General features: G+C 47.9%; 2 protein-coding genes across 3 annotated transcripts in view; one reads left to right on the top strand and one right to left on the bottom strand.

The window, feature by feature from the left end:
• LOC111841044 (uncharacterized) overlaps positions 1-11,089 on the bottom strand; it is a 29,868-nt gene extending 18,779 nt beyond the window's left edge. The window contains exons 1-18 of the mRNA XM_072703996.1: positions 10,888-11,089; positions 10,301-10,540; positions 9,024-9,254; positions 8,663-8,923; positions 8,238-8,498; positions 7,895-8,155; positions 7,308-7,568; positions 6,032-6,292; positions 5,671-5,931; positions 5,246-5,506; positions 4,903-5,163; positions 4,316-4,576; positions 3,040-3,300; positions 2,679-2,939; positions 2,254-2,514; positions 1,911-2,171; positions 1,324-1,584; positions 48-308 (exon numbers count right to left, since the gene is read on the bottom strand). Of these exons, the coding sequence (XP_072560097.1) occupies positions 48-308; positions 1,324-1,584; positions 1,911-2,171; positions 2,254-2,514; positions 2,679-2,939; positions 3,040-3,300; positions 4,316-4,576; positions 4,903-5,163; positions 5,246-5,506; positions 5,671-5,931; positions 6,032-6,292; positions 7,308-7,568; positions 7,895-8,155; positions 8,238-8,498; positions 8,663-8,923; positions 9,024-9,254; positions 10,301-10,540; positions 10,888-11,089 (4,588 nt within the window). The remainder of the gene's footprint in view (positions 1-47; positions 309-1,323; positions 1,585-1,910; positions 2,172-2,253; positions 2,515-2,678; positions 2,940-3,039; positions 3,301-4,315; positions 4,577-4,902; positions 5,164-5,245; positions 5,507-5,670; positions 5,932-6,031; positions 6,293-7,307; positions 7,569-7,894; positions 8,156-8,237; positions 8,499-8,662; positions 8,924-9,023; positions 9,255-10,300; positions 10,541-10,887) is intronic.
• LOC111841046 (syntaxin-binding protein 3) overlaps positions 1-19,470 on the top strand; it is a 63,991-nt gene that overhangs the window by 19,822 nt on the left and 24,699 nt on the right. The gene's annotated exons all lie outside the window — the stretch shown is intronic.

The following is a 19,470-nucleotide window of genomic DNA, read 5'->3' as shown; positions in this document are numbered from 1 at the left end:
CTTCGTACCCCTCGCCACGCCCTATAGTACCAGGCCCTCACTCTTACCTGCCAATACTGTGACTGCCTGGCTTGAAAGGCTGCTGCAGCTGTCACCCACAGCCGTCACTCCCACGCTGTAGTTCTGACTGCAGCGCAGGCCGACCATGTTGCAGGTTGTGTTGTTAGAGATGCAGTCCACCCTGTGTCCACTGTTGCTCAGGGCAGTGGCAGTATAATTTCTGGCTCCTTGGCTGGCTGCCCAGCTCAGCATGACTGAGCTCTGCTGGCAGTTTCGCACTGCAGTCACATTAGTGGGCACACAGGGCACTGTGGACATACCATATCAATACTCAGTCACTGAATTTCAGAATTAACACGAGGAAGTCAGTGTTCCCATTTCTATATTGCAGTCTATCGAAATGAACATTCATTCAATAAAGTAAGTAAATGCGGACCTTGCTGGATGAGAGAGGTTCTGCTGGGCCTGCTTAAGCAGGTGCCACTGACAGAACGCACCACTACACATAAAAGGCAGGTGTTCTGAAGAACATTCAATCAGCAACGAAGCAGGCAAATCTCACTACTTCGGAGTGTGACACGTGGGCTGGGCTTGCTAACAGCCTCTCTTGTTGGTCACCACTGTTACACAGAAAGTGTCCCCACAGTGCAGGTGGATGAAGGTGCATCTGCTGTTGTTGGACTGACAAAGGTGTGTGTCTGTCAGTGCCTGTTGCTGTTGCCAGATATGACTTTGCTCCAGACATGGGAGCCCAGATTACAGAACCAATGTTACCCTCATGTACTAGTGTTACCACCACACTGATGGAAGCACAGAGGACTGTCAGTCACAGGTGTTGAATTAAAAAAAGGATTCTTAAAAGCAAAAGGCATCACTATTCATACTTAATGTAGATTTAGGGATAAAGAATTCTTGTTCACAATCTCCAAAATTCATTTTCCGTCCAGTGCCACCTCCTCAAATACCCTTTTACCTGCAGTAAAGGTGTTTCTTTTCATGCTGTGCACTTGCAGTTACAATGTATATTTATCTGCCTGATTGTAGCTGCATTGTAGACTTATTTTAATACAATGTCAGCCTGAAATAGTCAGTACACACAAAGCTGGGTACTTTTAGAAATAGTGCAGGATGATTCCTTGACTCAAGGTAACAGAGACAGTGATCACAGGGAATCAGAACCTGCCAAGGGCCAATGGCTGGTTATGTGTTGTATTTCTGTGTCGGTTAACTCATACAAGGAGGAAGCCATATGACATTCTTACCAGACCTCCCATAAACTCTGCCTGAAGAGTGCATGACAGCTTCCTCATTGTAGAAACCTACCTGTAAGTATGTAAGAGGCAGGACTGGCAGCACTGCCACAGCTTGCCCCAGCTACAGAGGCTCGCACAGTGTAGTTCTGGCCACACCGAAGGTCCACCAGGTCACAGGTGCCATTTGTGGACCGGCACCAAGTCTGATGGCCCTGGGATGACGAGGCGTTGACGACAACGTCGACCACAGCGTTGCCCGTCACCCATGACAGTGAGGCCACGTTGGTGGTGCAATTCAGGGTACTGTTTACTATCACAGGTGGGCAAGGAGCTGGAAGGCACAAATATATTCTGGTCATTTTCCTCCTATTCTGAAGTCATAGGTATTATACACGCAATTACTGTTTGAAAATATATAAGTGTGCATATATATTTTCCCTCTCTACCTCAGTACCCTCTATCTAATATTCTCACATCCTCAACACCCTACCCAGGCTGGCATCCCAGGATACTATTGCTGTGCTGGCATTGCAGGATAGGTTGGTAGCCACATTCATTGGGGTGCATGGAACTGGAGAGAGTGAGGAGTTTAAGTGAACTTTGTTCTTTAAGTCAAGCTTGGGAATTCCCTCGGGGAAGAGCTTGACAGAGGCTTACCTGTAGACACAGAAATGGCAGGGCTGCTGGTGCTGTTGCATTGGCTGTCCAGGGCGAGCACACTGATGTTATACTGCTGGGAGCACTGCAGCTGGCTGAAGGAGCAGGAGAGGTTGGCTGTGGTACATGAATTGGAGTAGCCATTCGAGCCCAGAATCCTGGCAGCATAGGTCCTAGCACCACGACTGCTGATCCAGGACACCAGCAGTGTGTTCGATGCACAATCCACGTTCCCTTGGACAAGCTGAGGAACACATGGCACTACGGGAAAAAAGTGTGACTGCTCACATCAGGACCACAATGCAAAAGTGGTAGGGCATACCTTAGCTGAGAGTCAACTCACCAGTGCGTACGGTTTGTGTCACGCTTGGAGGGCTGCGGCAGTCATTACTGGAGGCCGTGACATTTACGGTGTAATTCTGGCCGCAGATCAAACTGCCGATGGTGCAACTGGTATTCCAGGTGCTACAGAATTGCACAGTGCCATCTGCTGATCTGATGCTCACGCTGTAGTTCAGGAGATCTAGGTTTGGATCCCAGCTTACTGTTAGGTTGTTGCTGCCACAGTCAAGGCGGTTCTGGACGTTCGAAGGGGTACATGGAGCTACGATGAAGAAGACACATTATTACACTTCAGTATACAAAATCAGTGGGCAGTGGGTTGTCTGCATATCTCCAGAGATTTAATGTAACTGAACTTCACTGTGTTGAAGCACATCTCATACATTCATGGCAGCATCAGGATAAAGGAGACTCAGGTCATCTTACCAGTTTTCAGGGTGAATGGTGTGCTGTTTGGACTTTGACAGCTGGTGTCACTGGCTGATACAGTGAAGTTGTAATTCTGACCACAGAGGAGGCCGCTTAGTTGGCAGCTAGGGGCAGTGTTATTGCAGTTCACTCTGTCTCCAGCCCCTCCCACTGCTTGCACATTATACATCAAACTATTTGTGCTTATATTCCACGTGATCAAGGCTGTGTTGGATGAGCAGTCAATGAATCCTCCCAAGTTAGTAGGAGAACATGGTGCTGTGGGGGAAGAGTATATGGTCGCACTAGGACAACTGTTTTTCCACAACCCCCTTCGTACCCCTCGCCACGTCCTATAGTACCAGGCCCTCACTCTTACCTGCCAATACTGTGACTGCCTGGCTTGAAAGGCTGCTGCAGCTGTCACCCACAGCCGTCACTCCCACGCTGTAGTTCTGACTGCAGCGCAGGCCGACCATGTTGCAGGTTGTGTTGTTAGAGATGCAGTCCACCCTGTGTCCACTGTTGCTCAGGGCAGTGGCAGTATAATTTCTGGCTCCTTGGCTGGCTGCCCAGCTCAGCATGACTGAGCTCTGCTGGCAGTTTCGCACTGCAGTCACATTAGTGGGCACACAGGGCACTGTGGACATACCATATCAATACTCAATCACTGAATTTCAGAATTAACACGAGGAAGTCAGTGTTCCCATTTCTATATTGCAGTCTTTCGAAATGAATATTCATTCAATAAAGTAAGTAAATGCGGACCTTGCTGGATGAGAGAGGTTCTGCTGGGCCTGCTTAAGCAGGTGCCACTGACAGAACGCACCACTACACATAAAAGGCAGGTGTTCTGAAGAACATTCAATCAGCAACGAAGCAGGCAAATCTCACTACTTCGGAGTGTGACACGTGGGCTGGGCTTGCTAACAGCCTCTCTTGTTGGTCACCACTGTTACACAGAAAGTGTCCCCACAGTGCAGGCGGATGAAGGTGCATCTGCTGTTGTTGGACTGACAAAGGTGTGTGTCTGTCAGTGCCTGTTGCTGTTGCCAGATATGACTTTGCTCCAGACATGGGAGCCCAGATTACAGAACCAATGTTACCCTCATGTACTAGTGTTACCACCACACTGATGGAAGCACAGAGGACTGTCAGTCACAGGTGTTGAATTAAAAAAAGGATTCTTAAAAGCAAAAGGCATCACTATTCATACTTAATGTAGATTTAGGGATAAAGAATTCTTGTTCACAATCTCCAAAATTCATTTTCCGTCCAGTGCCACCTCCTCAAATACCCTTTTACCTGCAGTAAAGGTGTTTCTTTTCATGCTGTGTACTTGCAGTTACAATGTATATTTATCTGCCTGATTGTAGCTGCATTGTAGACTTATTTTAATAAAATGTCAGCCTGAAATAGTCAGTACACACAAAGCTGGGTACTTTTAGAAATAGTGCAGGATGATTCCTTGACTCAAGGTAACAGAGACAGTGATCACAGGGAATCAGAACCTGCCAAGGGCCAATGGCTGGTTATGTGTTGTATTTCTGTGTCGGTTAACTCATACAAGGAGGAAGCCATATGACATTCTTACCAGACCTCCCATAAACTCTGCCTGAAGAGTGCATGACAGCTTCCTCATTGTAGAAACCTACCTGTAAGTATGTAAGAGGCAGGACTGGCAGCACTGCCACAGCTTGCCCCAGCTACAGAGGCTCGCACAGTGTAGTTCTGGCCACACCGAAGGTCCACCAGGTCACAGGTGCCATTTGTGGACCGGCACCAAGTCTGATGGCCCTGGGATGACGAGGCGTTGACGACAACGTCGACCACAGCGTTGCCCGTCACCCATGACAGTGAGGCCACGTTGGTGGTGCAATTCAGGGTACTGTTTACTATCACAGGTGGGCAAGGAGCTGGAAGGCACAAATATATTCTGGTCATTTTCCTCCTATTCTGAAGTCATAGGTATTATACACGCAATTACTGTTTGAAAATATATATGTGTGCATATATATTTTCCCTCTCTACCTCAGTACCCTCTATCTAATATTCTCACATCCTCAACACCCTACCCAGGCTGGCATCCCAGGATACTATTGCTGTGCTGGCATTGCAGGATAGGTTGGTAGCCACATTCATTGGGGTGCATGGAACTGGAGAGAGTGAGGAGTTTAAGTGAACTTTGTTCTTTAAGTCAAGCTTGGGAATTCCCTTGGGGAAGAGCTTGACAGAGGCTTACCTGTAGACACAGAAATGGCAGGGCTGCTGGTGCTGTTGCATTGGCTGTCCAGGGCGAGCACACTGATGTTATACTGCTGGGAGCACTGCAGCTGGCTGAAGGAGCAGGAGAGGTTGGCTGTGGTACATGAATTGGAGTAGCCATTCGAGCCCAGAATCCTGGCAGCATAGGTCCTAGCACCACGACTGCTGATCCAGGACACCAGCAGTGTGTTCGATGCACAATCCACGTTCCCTTGGACAAGCTGAGGAACACATGGCACTACGGGAAAAAAGTGTGACTGCTCACATCAGGACCACAATGCAAAAGTGGTAGGGCATACCTTAGCTGAGAGTCAACTCACCAGTGCGTACGGTTTGTGTCACGCTTGGAGGGCTGCGGCAGTCATTACTGGAGGCCGTGACATTTACGGTGTAATTCTGGCCGCAGATCAAACTGCCGATGGTGCAACTGGTATTCCAGGTGCTACAGAATTGCACAGTGCCATCTGCTGATCTGATGCTCACGCTGTAGTTCAGGAGATCTAGGTTTGGATCCCAGCTTACTGTTAGGTTGTTGCTGCCACAGTCAAGGCGGTTCTGGACGTTCGAAGGGGTACATGGAGCTACGATGAAGAAGACACATTATTACACTTCAGTATACAAAATCAGTGGGCAGTGGGTTGTCTGCATATCTCCAGAGATTTAATGTAACTGAACTTCACTGTGTTGAAGCACATCTCATACATTCATGGCAGCATCAGGATAAAGGAGACTCAGGTCATCTTACCAGTTTTCAGGGTGAATGGTGTGCTGTTTGGACTTTGACAGCTGGTGTCACTGGCTGATACAGTGAAGTTGTAATTCTGACCACAGAGGAGGCCGCTTAGTTGGCAGCTAGGGGCAGTGTTATTGCAGTTCACTCTGTCTCCAGCCCCTCCCACTGCTTGCACATTATACATCAAACTATTTGTGCTTATATTCCACGTGATCAAGGCTGTGTTGGATGAGCAGTCAATGAATCCTCCCAAGTTAGTAGGAGAACATGGTGCTGTGGGGGAAGAGTATATGGTCGCACTAGGACAACTGTTTTTCCACAACCCCCTTCGTACCCCTCGCCACGTCCTATAGTACCAGGCCCTCACTCTTACCTGCCAATACTGTGACTGCCTGGCTTGAAAGGCTGCTGCAGCTGTCACCCACAGCCGTCACTCCCACGCTGTAGTTCTGACTGCAGCGCAGGCCGACCATGTTGCAGGTTGTGTTGTTAGAGATGCAGTCCACCCTGTGTCCACTGTTGCTCAGGGCAGTGGCAGTATAATTTCTGGCTCCTTGGCTGGCTGCCCAGCTCAGCATGACTGAGCTCTGCTGACAGTTTCGCACTGCAGTCACATTAGTGGGCACACAGGGCACTGTGGACATACCATATCAATACTCAATCACTGAATTTCAGAATTAACACGAGGAAGTCAGTGTTCCCATTTCTATATTGCAGTCTTTCGAAATGAATATTCATTCAATAAAGTAAGTAAATGCGGACCTTGCTGGATGAGAGAGGTTCTGCTGCGCCTGCTTAAGCAGGTGCCACTGACAGAACGCACCACTACACATAAAAGGCAGGTGTTCTGAAGAACATTCAATCAGCAACGAAGCAGGCAAATCTCACTACTTCGGAGTGTGACACGTGGGCTGGGCTTGCTAACAGCCTCTCTTGTTGGTCACCACTGTTACACAGAAAGTGTCCCCACAGTGCAGGCGGATGAAGGTGCATCTGCTGTTGTTGGACTGACAAAGGTGTGTGTCTGTCAGTGCCTGTTGCTGTTGCCAGATATGACTTTGCTCCAGACATGGGAGCCCAGATTACAGAACCAATGTTACCCTCATGTACTAGTGTTACCACCACACTGATGGAAGCACAGAGGACTGTCAGTCACAGGTGTTGAATTAAAAAAAGGATTCTTAAAAGCAAAAGGCATCACTATTCATACTTAATGTAGATTTAGGGATAAAGAATTCTTGTTCACAATCTCCAAAATTCATTTTCCGTCCAGTGCCACCTCCTCAAATACCCTTTTACCTGCAGTAAAGGTGTTTCTTTTCATGCTGTGTACTTGCAGTTACAATGTATATTTATCTGCCTGATTGTAGCTGCATTGTAGACTTATTTTAATACAATGTCAGCCTGAAATAGTCAGTACACACAAAGCTGGGTACTTTTAGAAATAGTGCAGGATGATTCCTTGACTCAAGGTAACAGAGACAGTGATCACAGGGAATCAGAACCTGCCAAGGGCCAATGGCTGGTTATGTGTTGTATTTCTGTGTCGGTTAACTCATACAAGGAGGAAGCCATATGACATTCTTACCAGACCTCCCATAAACTCTGCCTGAAGAGTGCATGACAGCTTCCTCATTGTAGAAACCTACCTGTAAGTATGTAAGAGGCAGGACTGGCAGCACTGCCACAGCTTGCCCCAGCTACAGAGGCTCGCACAGTGTAGTTCTGGCCACACCGAAGGTCCACCAGGTCACAGGTGCCATTTGTGGACCGGCACCAAGTCTGATGGCCCTGGGATGACGAGGCGTTGACGACAACGTCGACCACAGCGTTGCCCGTCACCCATGACAGTGAGGCCACGTTGGTGGTGCAATTCAGGGTACTGTTTACTATCACAGGTGGGCAAGGAGCTGGAAGGCACAAATATATTCTGGTCATTTTCCTCCTATTCTGAAGTCATAGGTATTATACACGCAATTACTGTTTGAAAATATATAAGTGTGCATATATATTTTCCCTCTCTACCTCAGTACCCTCTATCTAATATTCTCACATCCTCAACACCCTACCCAGGCTGGCATCCCAGGATACTATTGCTGTGCTGGCATTGCAGGATAGGTTGGTAGCCACATTCATTGGGGTGCATGGAACTGGAGAGAGTGAGGAGTTTAAGTGAACTTTGTTCTTTAAGTCAAGCTTGGGAATTCCCTCGGGGAAGAGCTTGACAGAGGCTTACCTGTAGACACAGAAATGGCAGGGCTGCTGGTGCTGTTGCATTGGCTGTCCAGGGCGAGCACACTGATGTTATACTGCTGGGAGCACTGCAGCTGGCTGAAGGAGCAGGAGAGGTTGGCTGTGGTACATGAATTGGAGTAGCCATTCGAGCCCAGAATCCTGGCAGCATAGGTCCTAGCACCACGACTGCTGATCCAGGACACCAGCAGTGTGTTCGATGCACAATCCACGTTCCCTTGGACAAGCTGAGGAACACATGGCACTACGGGAAAAAAGTGTGACTGCTCACATCAGGACCACAATGCAAAAGTGGTAGGGCATACCTTAGCTGAGAGTCAACTCACCAGTGCGTACGGTTTGTGTCACGCTTGGAGGGCTGCGGCAGTCATTACTGGAGGCCGTGACATTTACGGTGTAATTCTGGCCGCAGATCAAACTGCCGATGGTGCAACTGGTATTCCAGGTGCTACAGAATTGCACAGTGCCATCTGCTGATCTGATGCTCACGCTATAGTTCAGGAGATCTAGGTTTGGATCCCAGCTTACTGTTAGGTTGTTGCTGCCACAGTCAAGGCGGTTCTGGACGTTCAAAGGGGTACATGGAGCTACGATGAAGAAGACACATTATTACACTTCAGTATACAAAATCAGTGGGCAGTGGGTTGTCTGCATATCTCCAGAGATTTAATGTAACTGAACTTCACTGTGTTGAAGCACATCTCATACATTCATGGCAGCATCAGGATAAAGGAGACTCAGGTCATCTTACCAGTTTTCAGGGTGAATGGTGTGCTGTTTGGACTTTGACAGCTGGTGTCACTGGCTGATACAGTGAAGTTGTAATTCTGACCACAGAGGAGGCCGCTTAGTTGGCAGCTAGGGGCAGTGTTATTGCAGTTCACTCTGTCTCCAGCCCCTCCCACTGCTTGCACATTATACATCAAACTATTTGTGCTTATATTCCACGTGATCAAGGCTGTGTTGGATGAGCAGTCAATGAATCCTCCCAAGTTAGTAGGAGAACATGGTGCTGTGGGGGAAGAGTATATGGTCGCACTAGGACAACTGTTTTTCCACAACCCCCTTCGTACCCCTCGCCACGCCCTATAGTACCAGGCCCTCACTCCTACCTGCCAATACTGTGACTGTCTGGCTTGAAAGGCTGCTGCAGCTGTCACCCACAGCCGTCACTCCCACGCTGTAGTTCTGACTGCAGCGCAGGCCGGTAATGTTGCAGGTTGTGCTGTTAGAGATGCAGTCCACCCTGTGTCCACTGTTGCTCAGGGCAGTGGCATTATAATTTCTGGCTCCTTGGCTGGCTGCCCAGCTCAGCATGACTGAGCTCTGCTGACAGTTTCGCACTGCAGTCACATTAGTGGGCACACAGGGCACTGTGGACATACCATATCAATACTTAGTCACAGCATTTCAAACCTGACATGAGGAAGTGAATGTTCCTATTTCTAGATTGCAGTCTAACGAAATGAACATTCATTCAATAAAGTAAGTAAAAGTGGACCTTGCTGGATGAGAGAGGTTCTGCTGCGCCTGCTTAAGCAGGTGCCACTGACAGAACGCACCACTACACATAAAAGGCAGGTGTTCTGAAGAACATTCAATCAGCAACGAAGCAGGCAAATCTCACTACTTCGGAGTGTGACACGTGGGCTGGGCTTGCTAACAGCCTCTCTTGATGGTCACCACTGTTACACAGATAGTGTCCTCACAGTGCAGGTGGATGAAAGTGCATCTGCTGTTGTTGGACTGACAAAGGTGTGTGTCTGTCAGTGCCTGTTGCTGTTGCCAGATATGACTTTGCTCCAGACATGGGAGCCCAGATTACAGAACCAATGTTACCCTCATGTACTAGTGTTACCACCACACTGATGGAAGCACAGAGGACTGTCAGTCACAGGTGTTGAATTAAAAAAAAGGATTCTTAAAAGCAAAAGGCATCACTATTCATACTTAATGTAGATTTAGGGGTAAAGAATTCTTGTTTCACAATCTCCAAAATTCTTTCTCCGTCCAGTGCCACCTCCTCAAATACCCTTTTACCTGCAGTAAAGGTGTTTCTTTTCATGCTGTGTACTTGCAATTACAATGTATATTTATCTGCCTGATTTTAGCTGCATTGTAGACTTATTTTCATAAAATGTCAGCCTGAAATAGTCAGTACACACAAAGCTGGTATTTCTAGAAATAGTGCAGGATGATTCCTTGACTCAAGGTAACAGAGACAGTGATCACAGGGAATCAGAACCTGCCAAGGGCCAATGGCTGGTTATGTGTTGTATTTCTGTGTCAGTTAACTCATACAAGGAGGAAGCCATATGACATTCTTACCAGACCTCCCATAAACTCTGCCTGAAGAGTGCATGACAGCTTCCTCATTGTAGAAACCTACCTGTAAGTATGTAAGAGGCAGGACTGGCAGCACTTCCACAGCTTGCCCCAGCTACAGAGGCTCGCACAGTGTAGTTCTGGCCACACCGAAGGTCCACCAGGTCACAGGTGCCATTTGTGGACCGGCACCAAGTCTGATGGCCCTGGGATGACGAGGCGTTGACGACAACGTCGACCACAGCGTTGCCCGTCACCCATGACAGTGAGGCCACGTTGGTGGTGCAATTCAGGGTACTGTTTACTATCACAGGTGGGCAAGGAGCTGGAAGGCACAAATATATTCTGGTCATTTTCCTCCTATTCTGAAGTCATAGGTATTATACACGCAATTACTGTTTGAAAATATATATGTGTGCATATATATTTTCCCTCTCTACCTCAGTACCCTCTATCTAATATTCTCACATCCTCAACACCCTACCCAGGCTGGCATCCCAGGATACCATTGCTGTGCTGGCATTGCAGGATAGGTTGGTAGCCACATTCATTGGGGTGCATGGAACTGGAGAGAGTGAGGAGTTTGAGTGAACTTTGTTCTTTAAGTCAAGCTTGGGAATTCCCTCAGGGAAGACCTTGACAGAGGCTTACCTGTAGACACAGAAATGGCAGGGCTGCTGGTGCTGTTGCATTGGCTGTCCAGGGCGAGCACACTGATGTTATACTGCTGTGAGCACTGCAGCTGGCTGAAGGAGCAGGAGAGGTTGGCTGTGGTACATGAATTGGAGTAGCCATTCGAGCCCAGAATCCTGGCAGCATAGGTCCTAGCACCACGACTGCTGATCCAGGACATCAGCAGTGTGTTCGATGCACAATCCACGTTTCCTTGGACAAGCTGAGGAACACATGGCACTACGGGAAAAAAGTGTGACTGCTCACATCAGGACCACAATGCAAAAGTGGTAGGGCATACCTTAGCTGAGAGTCAACTCACCAGTGCGTACGGTTTGTGTCACGCTTGGAGGGCTGCGGCAGTCATTACTGGAGGCCGTGACATTGAAGGTGTAATTCTGGCCGCAGATCAAACTGCCGATGGTGCAACTGGTATTCCAGGTGCTACAGAATTGCACAGTGCCATCTGCTGATCTGATGCTCACGCTGTAGTTCAGGAGATCTAGGTTTGGATCCCAGCTTACTGTTAGGTTGTTGCTGCCACAGTCAAGGCGGTTCTGGACGTTCGAGGGGGTACATGGACCTACGATGAAGAAGACACATGATTATACTACAGTATACAATATCAATGGACAAGGGCTGTCTGCATATCTCCAGAGATTTAATGTAACTGAACTTCACTGTGTTGAAGCACATCTCATGCACTCATGGCAGCATCAGGATAAAGGAGACTCAGGTCATCTTACCAGTTTTCAGGGTGAATGGTGTGCTGTTTGGACTTTGACAGCTGGTGTCACTGGCTGATACAGTGAAGTTGTAATTCTGACCACAGAGGAGGCCGCTTATTTGGCAGCTAGGGGCAGTGTTATTGCAGTTCACTCTGTCTCCAGCCCCTCCCACTGCTTGCACATTATACATCAAACTATTTGTGCTTATATTCCACGTGATCAAGGCTGTGTTGGATGAGCAGTCAATGAATCCTCCCAAGTTAGTAGGAGAACATGGTGCTGTGGGGGAAGAGTATATGGTCGCACTAGGACAACTGTTTTCCCACAACCCCCTTCGTACCCCTTGCCACGCTCTATAGTACCAGGCCCTCACTCCTACCTGCCAATACTGTGACTGTCTGGCTTGAAAGGCTGCTGCAGCTGTCACCCACAGCTGTCACTCCCACGCTGTAGTTCTGACTGCAGCGCAGGCCGGTAATGTTGCAGGTTGTGTTGTTAGAGATGCAGTCCACCCTGTGTCCACTGTTGCTCAGGGCAGTGGCAGTATAATTTCTGGCTCCTTGGCTGGCTGCCCAGCTCAGCATGACTGAGCTCTGCTGGCAGTTTCGCACTGCAGTCACATTAGTGGGCACACAGGGCACTGTGGACATACCATATCAATACTCAGTCACAGCATTTCAGAATTAACACGAGGAAGTCAGTGTTCCCATTTCTAGATTGCAGTCTAACGAAATGAACATTCATTCAATAAAGTAAGTAAAAGTGGACTTTGCTGGATGAGAGAGGTTCTGCTGGGCCTGCTTAAGCAGGTGCCACTGACAGAACGCACCACTACACATAAAAGGCAGGTGTTCTGAAGAACATTCAATCAGCAACGAAGCAGGCAAATCTCACTACTTCGGAGTGTGACACGTGGGCTGGGCTTGCTAACAGGCTCTCTTGATGGTCACCACTGTTACACAGATAGTGTCCTCACAGTGCAGGTGGATGAAGGTGCATCTGCTGTTGTTGGACTGACAAAGGTGTGTGTCTGTCAGTGCCTGTTGCTGTTGCCAGATATGACTTTGCTCCAGACATGGGAGCACAGATTACAGAACCAATGTTACCCTCATGTACTAGTGTTACCACCACACTGATGGAAGCACAGAGGACTGTCAGTCACAGGTGTTGAATTAAAAAAAGGATTCTTTAAAGCAAAAGGCATCACTATTCATACTTAATGTAGATTTAGGGGTAAAGAATTCTTGTTTCACAATCTCCAAAATTCTTTTTCCGTCCAGTGCCACCTCCTCAAATACCCTTTTATTTGTCCCACTCTCGCCAATGTGGGGAAGCAATAAAAAAGGCGAACAGAATGTTGGGTTATATCTCTAGATGTGTGGAGTTTAAGTCAAGGGAGGTGATGTTACACTTATATAATTCCTTGGTAAGACCCCACCTAGAATACTGTGTGCAGGTTTGGTCACCATACCTCAAGAAGGACATTGCTGCCTTAGAAAAGGTGCAACGAAGAGCTACGAGAATGATTCCTGGTCTTAGAGGAATGTCTTACGAGGAGAGGTTAGCGGAACTGAATCTGTTCAGCCTTGAGCAAAGGAGACTAAGGGGGGATATGATTCAGGTCTATAAGATTCTAACGGGTCTGGATGCTGTTCAGCCAAATGACTATTTCAATATTAGTCTAAATACTAGAACTCGTGGCCATAAGTGGAAATTAGCGGGAGAACATTTTAAAACAAATTTGAGGAAGCACTTCTTTACACAGCGTGTAGTCAGAGTATGGAATAGTCTTCCTGCTATTGTAGTGGAAGCTAAAACCATGGGTTCCTTTAAATCAGAGCTAGATAAGATTTTAACAACTCTGAGCTATTAGCTAAGTTCTCCCCAAACGAGCTTGATGGGCCGAATGGCCTCCTCTCGTTTGTAAATTTCTTATGTTCTTATGTTCTTTACCTGCAGTAAAGGTGTTTCTTTTCATGCTGTGTACTTGCAGTTACAATGTATATTTATCTGCCTGATTGTAGCTGCATTGTAGACTTATTTTAATAAAATGTCAGCCTGAAATAGTCAGTACACACAAAGCTGGGTACTTTTAGAAATAGTGCAGGATGATTCATTGACTCAAGGTAACAGAGACCGTGATCACAGGGAATCAGAACCTGCCAAGGGGCAATGGCTGGTTATGTGTTTTATTTCTGTGTCGGTTAACTCATACAAGGAGGAAGCCATATGACATTCTTACCAGACCTCCCATAAACTCTGCCTGAAGAGTGCATGACAGCTTCCTCGTTGTAGAAACCTACCTGTAAGTATGTAAGAGGCAGGACTGGCAGCACTGCCACAGCTTGCCCCAGCTACAGAGGCTCGCACAGTGTAGTTCTGGCCACACCGAAGGTCCACCAGGTCACAGGTGCCATTTGTGGACCGGCACCAAGTCTGATGGCCCTGGGATGACGAGGCGTTGACGACAACGTTGACCACAGCGTTGCCCGTCACCCATGACAGTGAGGCCACGTTGGTGGTGCAATTCAGGGTACTGTTTACTATCACAGGTGGGCAAGGAGCTGGAAGGCACAAATATATTCTGGTCATTTTCCTCCTATTCTGAAGTCATAGGTATTATATACGCAATTACTGTTTGAAAATATATATGTGTGCATATATATTTTCCCTCTCTACCTCAGTACCCTCTATCTAATATTCTCACATCCTCAACACCCTACCCAGGCTGGCATCCCAGGATACTATTGCTGTGCTGGCATTGCAGGATAGGTTGGTAGCCACATTCATTTGGGTGCATGGAACTGGAGAGAGTGAGGAGTTTGAATGAACTATGTTCCATGACTCAAGCTTGAGAAATTCCCTCAGGGAAGACCTTGACAGAGGCTTACCTGTAGACACAGAAATGGCAGGGCTGCTGGTGCTGTTGCATTGGCTGTCCAGGGCGAGCACACTGATGTTATACTGCTGGGAGCACTGCAGCTGGCTGAAGGAGCAGGAGAGGTTGGCTGTGGTACATGAATTGGAGTAGCCATTCGAGCCCAGAATCCTGGCAGCATAGGTCCTAGCACCACGACTGCTGATCCAGGACACCAGCAGTGTGTTCGATGCACAATCCACGTTCCCTTGGACAAGCTGAGGAACACATGGCACTACGGGAAAAAAGTGTGACTGCTCACATCAGGACCACAATGCAAAAGTGGTAGGGCATACCTTAGCTGAGAGTCAACTCACCAGTGCGTACGGTTTGTGTCACGCTTGGAGGGCTGCGGCAGTCATTACTGAAGGCCGTGACATTGAAGGTGTAATTCTGGCCGCAGATCAAACTGCCGATGGTGCAACTGGTATTCCAGGTGCTACAGAATTGCACAATGCCATCTGCTGATCTGACGCTCACGCTGTAGTTCAGGAGATCTAGGTTTGGATCCCAGCTTACTGTTAGGTTGTTGCTGCCACAGTCAAGGCGGTTCTGGACGTTCGAGGGGGTACATGGACCTACGATGAAGAAGACACATGATTATACTACAGTATACAATATCAATGGACAAGGGCTGTCTGCATATCTTCAGAGATTTAATGTAACTGAACTTCACTGTGTTGAAGCACATCTCATGCACTCATGGCAGCATCAGGATAAAGGAGACTCAGGTCATCTTACCAGTTTTCAGGGTGAATGATGTGCTGTTTGGACTTTGACAGCTGGTGTCACTGGCTGATACAGTGAAGTTGTAATTCTGACCACAGAGGAGGCCGCTTAGTTGGCAGCTAGGGGCAGTGTTATTGCAGTTCACTCTGTCTCCAGCCCCTCCCACTGCTTGCACATTATACATCAAACTATTTGTGCTTATATTCCACGTGATCAAGGCTGTGTTGGATGAGCAGTCAATGAATCCTCCCAAGTTAGTAGGAGAACATGGTGCTGTGGGGGAAGAGTATATGGTCGCACTAGGACAACTGTTTTCCCACAGCCCCTTCGTGCCCCTCGCCACGCCCTATAGTACCAGGCCCTCACTCCTACCTGCCAATACTGTGACTGTCTGGCTTGAAAGGCTGCTGCAGCTGTTACCCACAGCCGTCACTCCCACGCTGTAGTTCTGACTGCAGCGCAGGCCGACCATGTTGCAGGTTGTGTTGTTAGAGATGCAGTCCACCCTGTGTCCACTGTTGCTCAGGGCAGTGGCATTATAATTTCTGGCTCCTTGGCTGGCTGCCCAGCTCAGCATGACTGAGCTCTGCTGGCAGTTTCGCACTGCAGTCACATTAGTGGGCACACAGGGCACTGTGGACATACCATATCAATACTCAATCACTGCATTTCAGAATTAACACGAGGAAGTCAGTGTTCCCATTTCTATATTGCAGTCTTTCGAAATGAATATTCATTCAATAAAGTAAGTAAATGCGGACCTTGCTGGATGAGAGGTTCTGCTGCGCCTGCTTAAGCAGGTGCCACTGACAGAACGCACCACTACACATAAAAGGCAGGTGTTCTGAAGAACATTCAATCAGCAACGAAGCAGGCAAATCTCACTACTTCGGAGTGTGACACGTGGGCTGGGCTTGCTAACAGCCTCTCTTGATGGTCACCACTGTTACACAGAAAGTGTCCTCACAGTGCAGGTGGATGAAGGTGCATCTGCTGTTGTTGGACTGACAAAGGTGTGTGTCTGTCAGTGCCTGTTGCTGTTGCCAGATATGACTTTGCTCCAGACATGGGAGCCCAGATTACAGAACCAATGTTACCCTCATGTACTAGTGTTACCACCACACTGATGGAAGCACAGAGGACTGTCAGTCACAGGTGTTGAATTAAAAAAAGGATTCTTAGACGCAAAAGGCATCACTATTCATACTTAATGTAGATTTAGGGGTAAAGAATTCTTGTTCACAATCTCCAAAATTCTATTTCCGTCCAGTGCCACCTCCTCAAATACCCTTTTACCTGCAGTAAAGGTGTTTCTTTTCATGCTGTGTACTTGCAGTTACAATGTATATTTATCTGCCTGATTGTAGCTGCATTGTAGACTTATTTTAATAAAATGTCAGCCTGAAATAGTCAGTACACACAAAGCTGGTTACTTTTAGAAATAGTGCAGGATGATTCATTGACTCAAGGTAACAGAGACAGTGATCACAGGGAATCAGAACCTGCCAAGGGCCAATGGCTGGTTATGTGTTGTATTTCTGTGTCAGTTAACTCATACAAGGAGGAAGCCATATGACATTCTTACTAGACCTCCCATAAACTCTGCCTGAAGAGTGCATGACAGCTTCCTCGTTGTAGAAACCTACCTGTAAGTATGTAAGAGGCAGGACTGGCAGCACTGCCACAGCTTCCCCCAGCTACAGAGGCTCGCACAGTGTAGTTCTGGCCACACCGAAGGTCCACCAGGTCACAGGTGCCATTTGTGGACCGGCACCAAGTCTGATGGCCCTGGGATGACGAGGCGTTGACGACAACGTCGACCACAGCGTTGCCCGTCACCCATGACAGTGAGGCCACGTTGGTGGTGCAATTCAGGGTACTGTTTACTATCACAGGTGGGCAAGGAGCTGGAAGGCACAAATATATTCTGGTCATTTTCCTCCTATTCTGAAGTCATAGGTATTATACACGCAATTACTGTTTGAAAATATATATGTGCATATATATTTTCCCTCTCTACCTCAGTACCCTCTATCTAATATTCTCACATCCTCAACACCCTACCCAGGCTGGCATCCCAGGATACCATTGCTGTGCTGGCATTGCAGGATAGGTTGGTAGCCACATTCATTGGGGTGCATGGAACTGGAGAGAGTGAGGAGTTTGAGTGAACTTTGTTCTTTAAGTCAAGCTTGGGAATTCCCTCAGGGAAGACCTTGACAGAGGCTTACCTGTAGACACAGAAATGGCAGGGCTGCTGGTGCTGTTGCATTGGCTGTCCAGGGCGAGCACACTGATGTTATACTGCTGGGAGCACTGCAGCTGGCTGAAGGAGCAGGAGAGGTTGGCTGTGGTACATGAATTGGAGTAGCCATTCGAGCCCAGAATCCTGGCAGCATAGGTCCTAGCACCACGACTGCTGATCCAGGACACCAGCAGTGTGTTCGATGCACAATCCACGTTCCCTTGGACAAGCTGAGGAACACATGGCACTACGGGAAAAAAGTGTGACTGCTCACATCAGGACCACAATGCAAAAGTGGTAGGGCATACCTTAGCTGAGAGTCAACTCACCAGTGCGTGCGGTTTGTGTCACGCTTGGAGGGCTGCGGCAGTCATTACTGGAGGCCGTGACATTGAAGGTGTAATTCTGGCCGCAGATCAAACTGCCGATGGTGCAACTGGTATTCCAGGTGCTACAGAATTGCACAGTGCCATCTGCTGATCTGACGCTCACGCTGTAGTTCAGGAGATCTAGGTTTGGATCCCAGCTTACTGTTAGGTTGTTGCTGCCACAGTCAAGGCGGTTCTGGACGTTCGAGGGGGTACATGGACCTACGATGAAGAAGACACATGATTATACTACAGTATACAATATCAATGGACAAGGGCTGTCTGCATATCTTCAGAGATTTAATGTAACTGAACTTCACTGTGTTGAAGCACATCTCATGCACTCATGGCAGCATCAGGATAAAGGAGACTCAGGTCATCTTACCAGTTTTCAGGGTGAATGATGTGCTGTTTGGACTTTGACAGCTGGTGTCACTGGCTGATACAGTGAAGTTGTAATTCTGACCACAGAGGAGGCCGCTTAGTTGGCAGCTAGGGGCAGTGTTATTGCAGTTCACTCTGTCTCCAGCCCTCCCCACTGCTTGCACATTATACATCAAACTATTTGTGCTTATATTCCACGTGATCAAGGCTGTGTTGGATGAGCAGTCAATTGAACCTCTCAAGTTAGTAGGAGAACATGGTGCTGTGGGGGAAGAGTATATGGTCACAGTAGGACAACTGTTTTCCCACAGCCCCTTCGTACCCCTCGCCACGCCCTATAGTACCAGGCCCTCACTCCTACCTGCCAATACTGTGACTGCCTGGCTTGAAAGGCTGCTGCAGCTTTTATCCACAGCCGTCACTCTCACGCTGTAGTTCTGACTGCAGCGCAGGCCGGTAATGTTGCAGGTTGTGCTGTTAGAGATGCAGTCCACCCTGTGTCCACTGTTGCTCAGGGCAGTGGCAGTATAATTTCTGGCTCCTTGGCTGGCTGCCCAGCTCAGCATGACTGAGCTCTGCTGGCAGTTTCGCACTGCAGTCACATTAGTGGGCACACAGGGCGCTGTGGACATACCATATCAATACTCAACAGGGGTTCTGTCCAACTCAGACCATTAACATTGTTGTTTTTTTTCTTACACCAATGCAGAGCAGCCTAGTTGATATTACGTATGAAGCCCACCAACTACATCCCCCAGGGAATTCCCATCTGCAAAGCCCACTTGCTCCGGAAAGCCACATCCTACCTCAGCCTTAATTCACCAATGGATCTTATCTGGGGCCGCGCCCCTTACCAGCTGTAATCAGGAATCTTGCCTCTCGACTTCAGTGCATCTGGCAGGCACGGGATCTTCTCGATTTACTTAGAAGTCCAACATTTCCTTACTGACTTTGTCCTTAGACTCCAAGTATTGCTTCACCCTCTGACTGCCCGACGAGAAGTCACTAAATGCCTGGATTTCTCCACGTTATTGGCTGTTTAGATATTTACATGAACAAGTAGGTGCTCAGGTGTTCTTAATAAAGTGGCTAGTGAGTATATTATTCACCTTATGTTAATATAACCAGGTAATTCTTGAGACTATTTTTGGCTGAAAGAAAGGGTCTACTCTGCAATGTAGCCAGCAGTGC

The sequence above is a fragment of the Paramormyrops kingsleyae genome, chromosome 21 (assembly GCF_048594095.1).
Source record: "Paramormyrops kingsleyae isolate MSU_618 chromosome 21, PKINGS_0.4, whole genome shotgun sequence".
NCBI classification, from domain to species: Eukaryota; Metazoa; Chordata; class Actinopteri; order Osteoglossiformes; family Mormyridae; genus Paramormyrops; species Paramormyrops kingsleyae.
The sequence above is the reverse complement of the archived record's forward strand: the minus strand, read 5'-3'. Positions and strand labels throughout refer to the sequence as shown.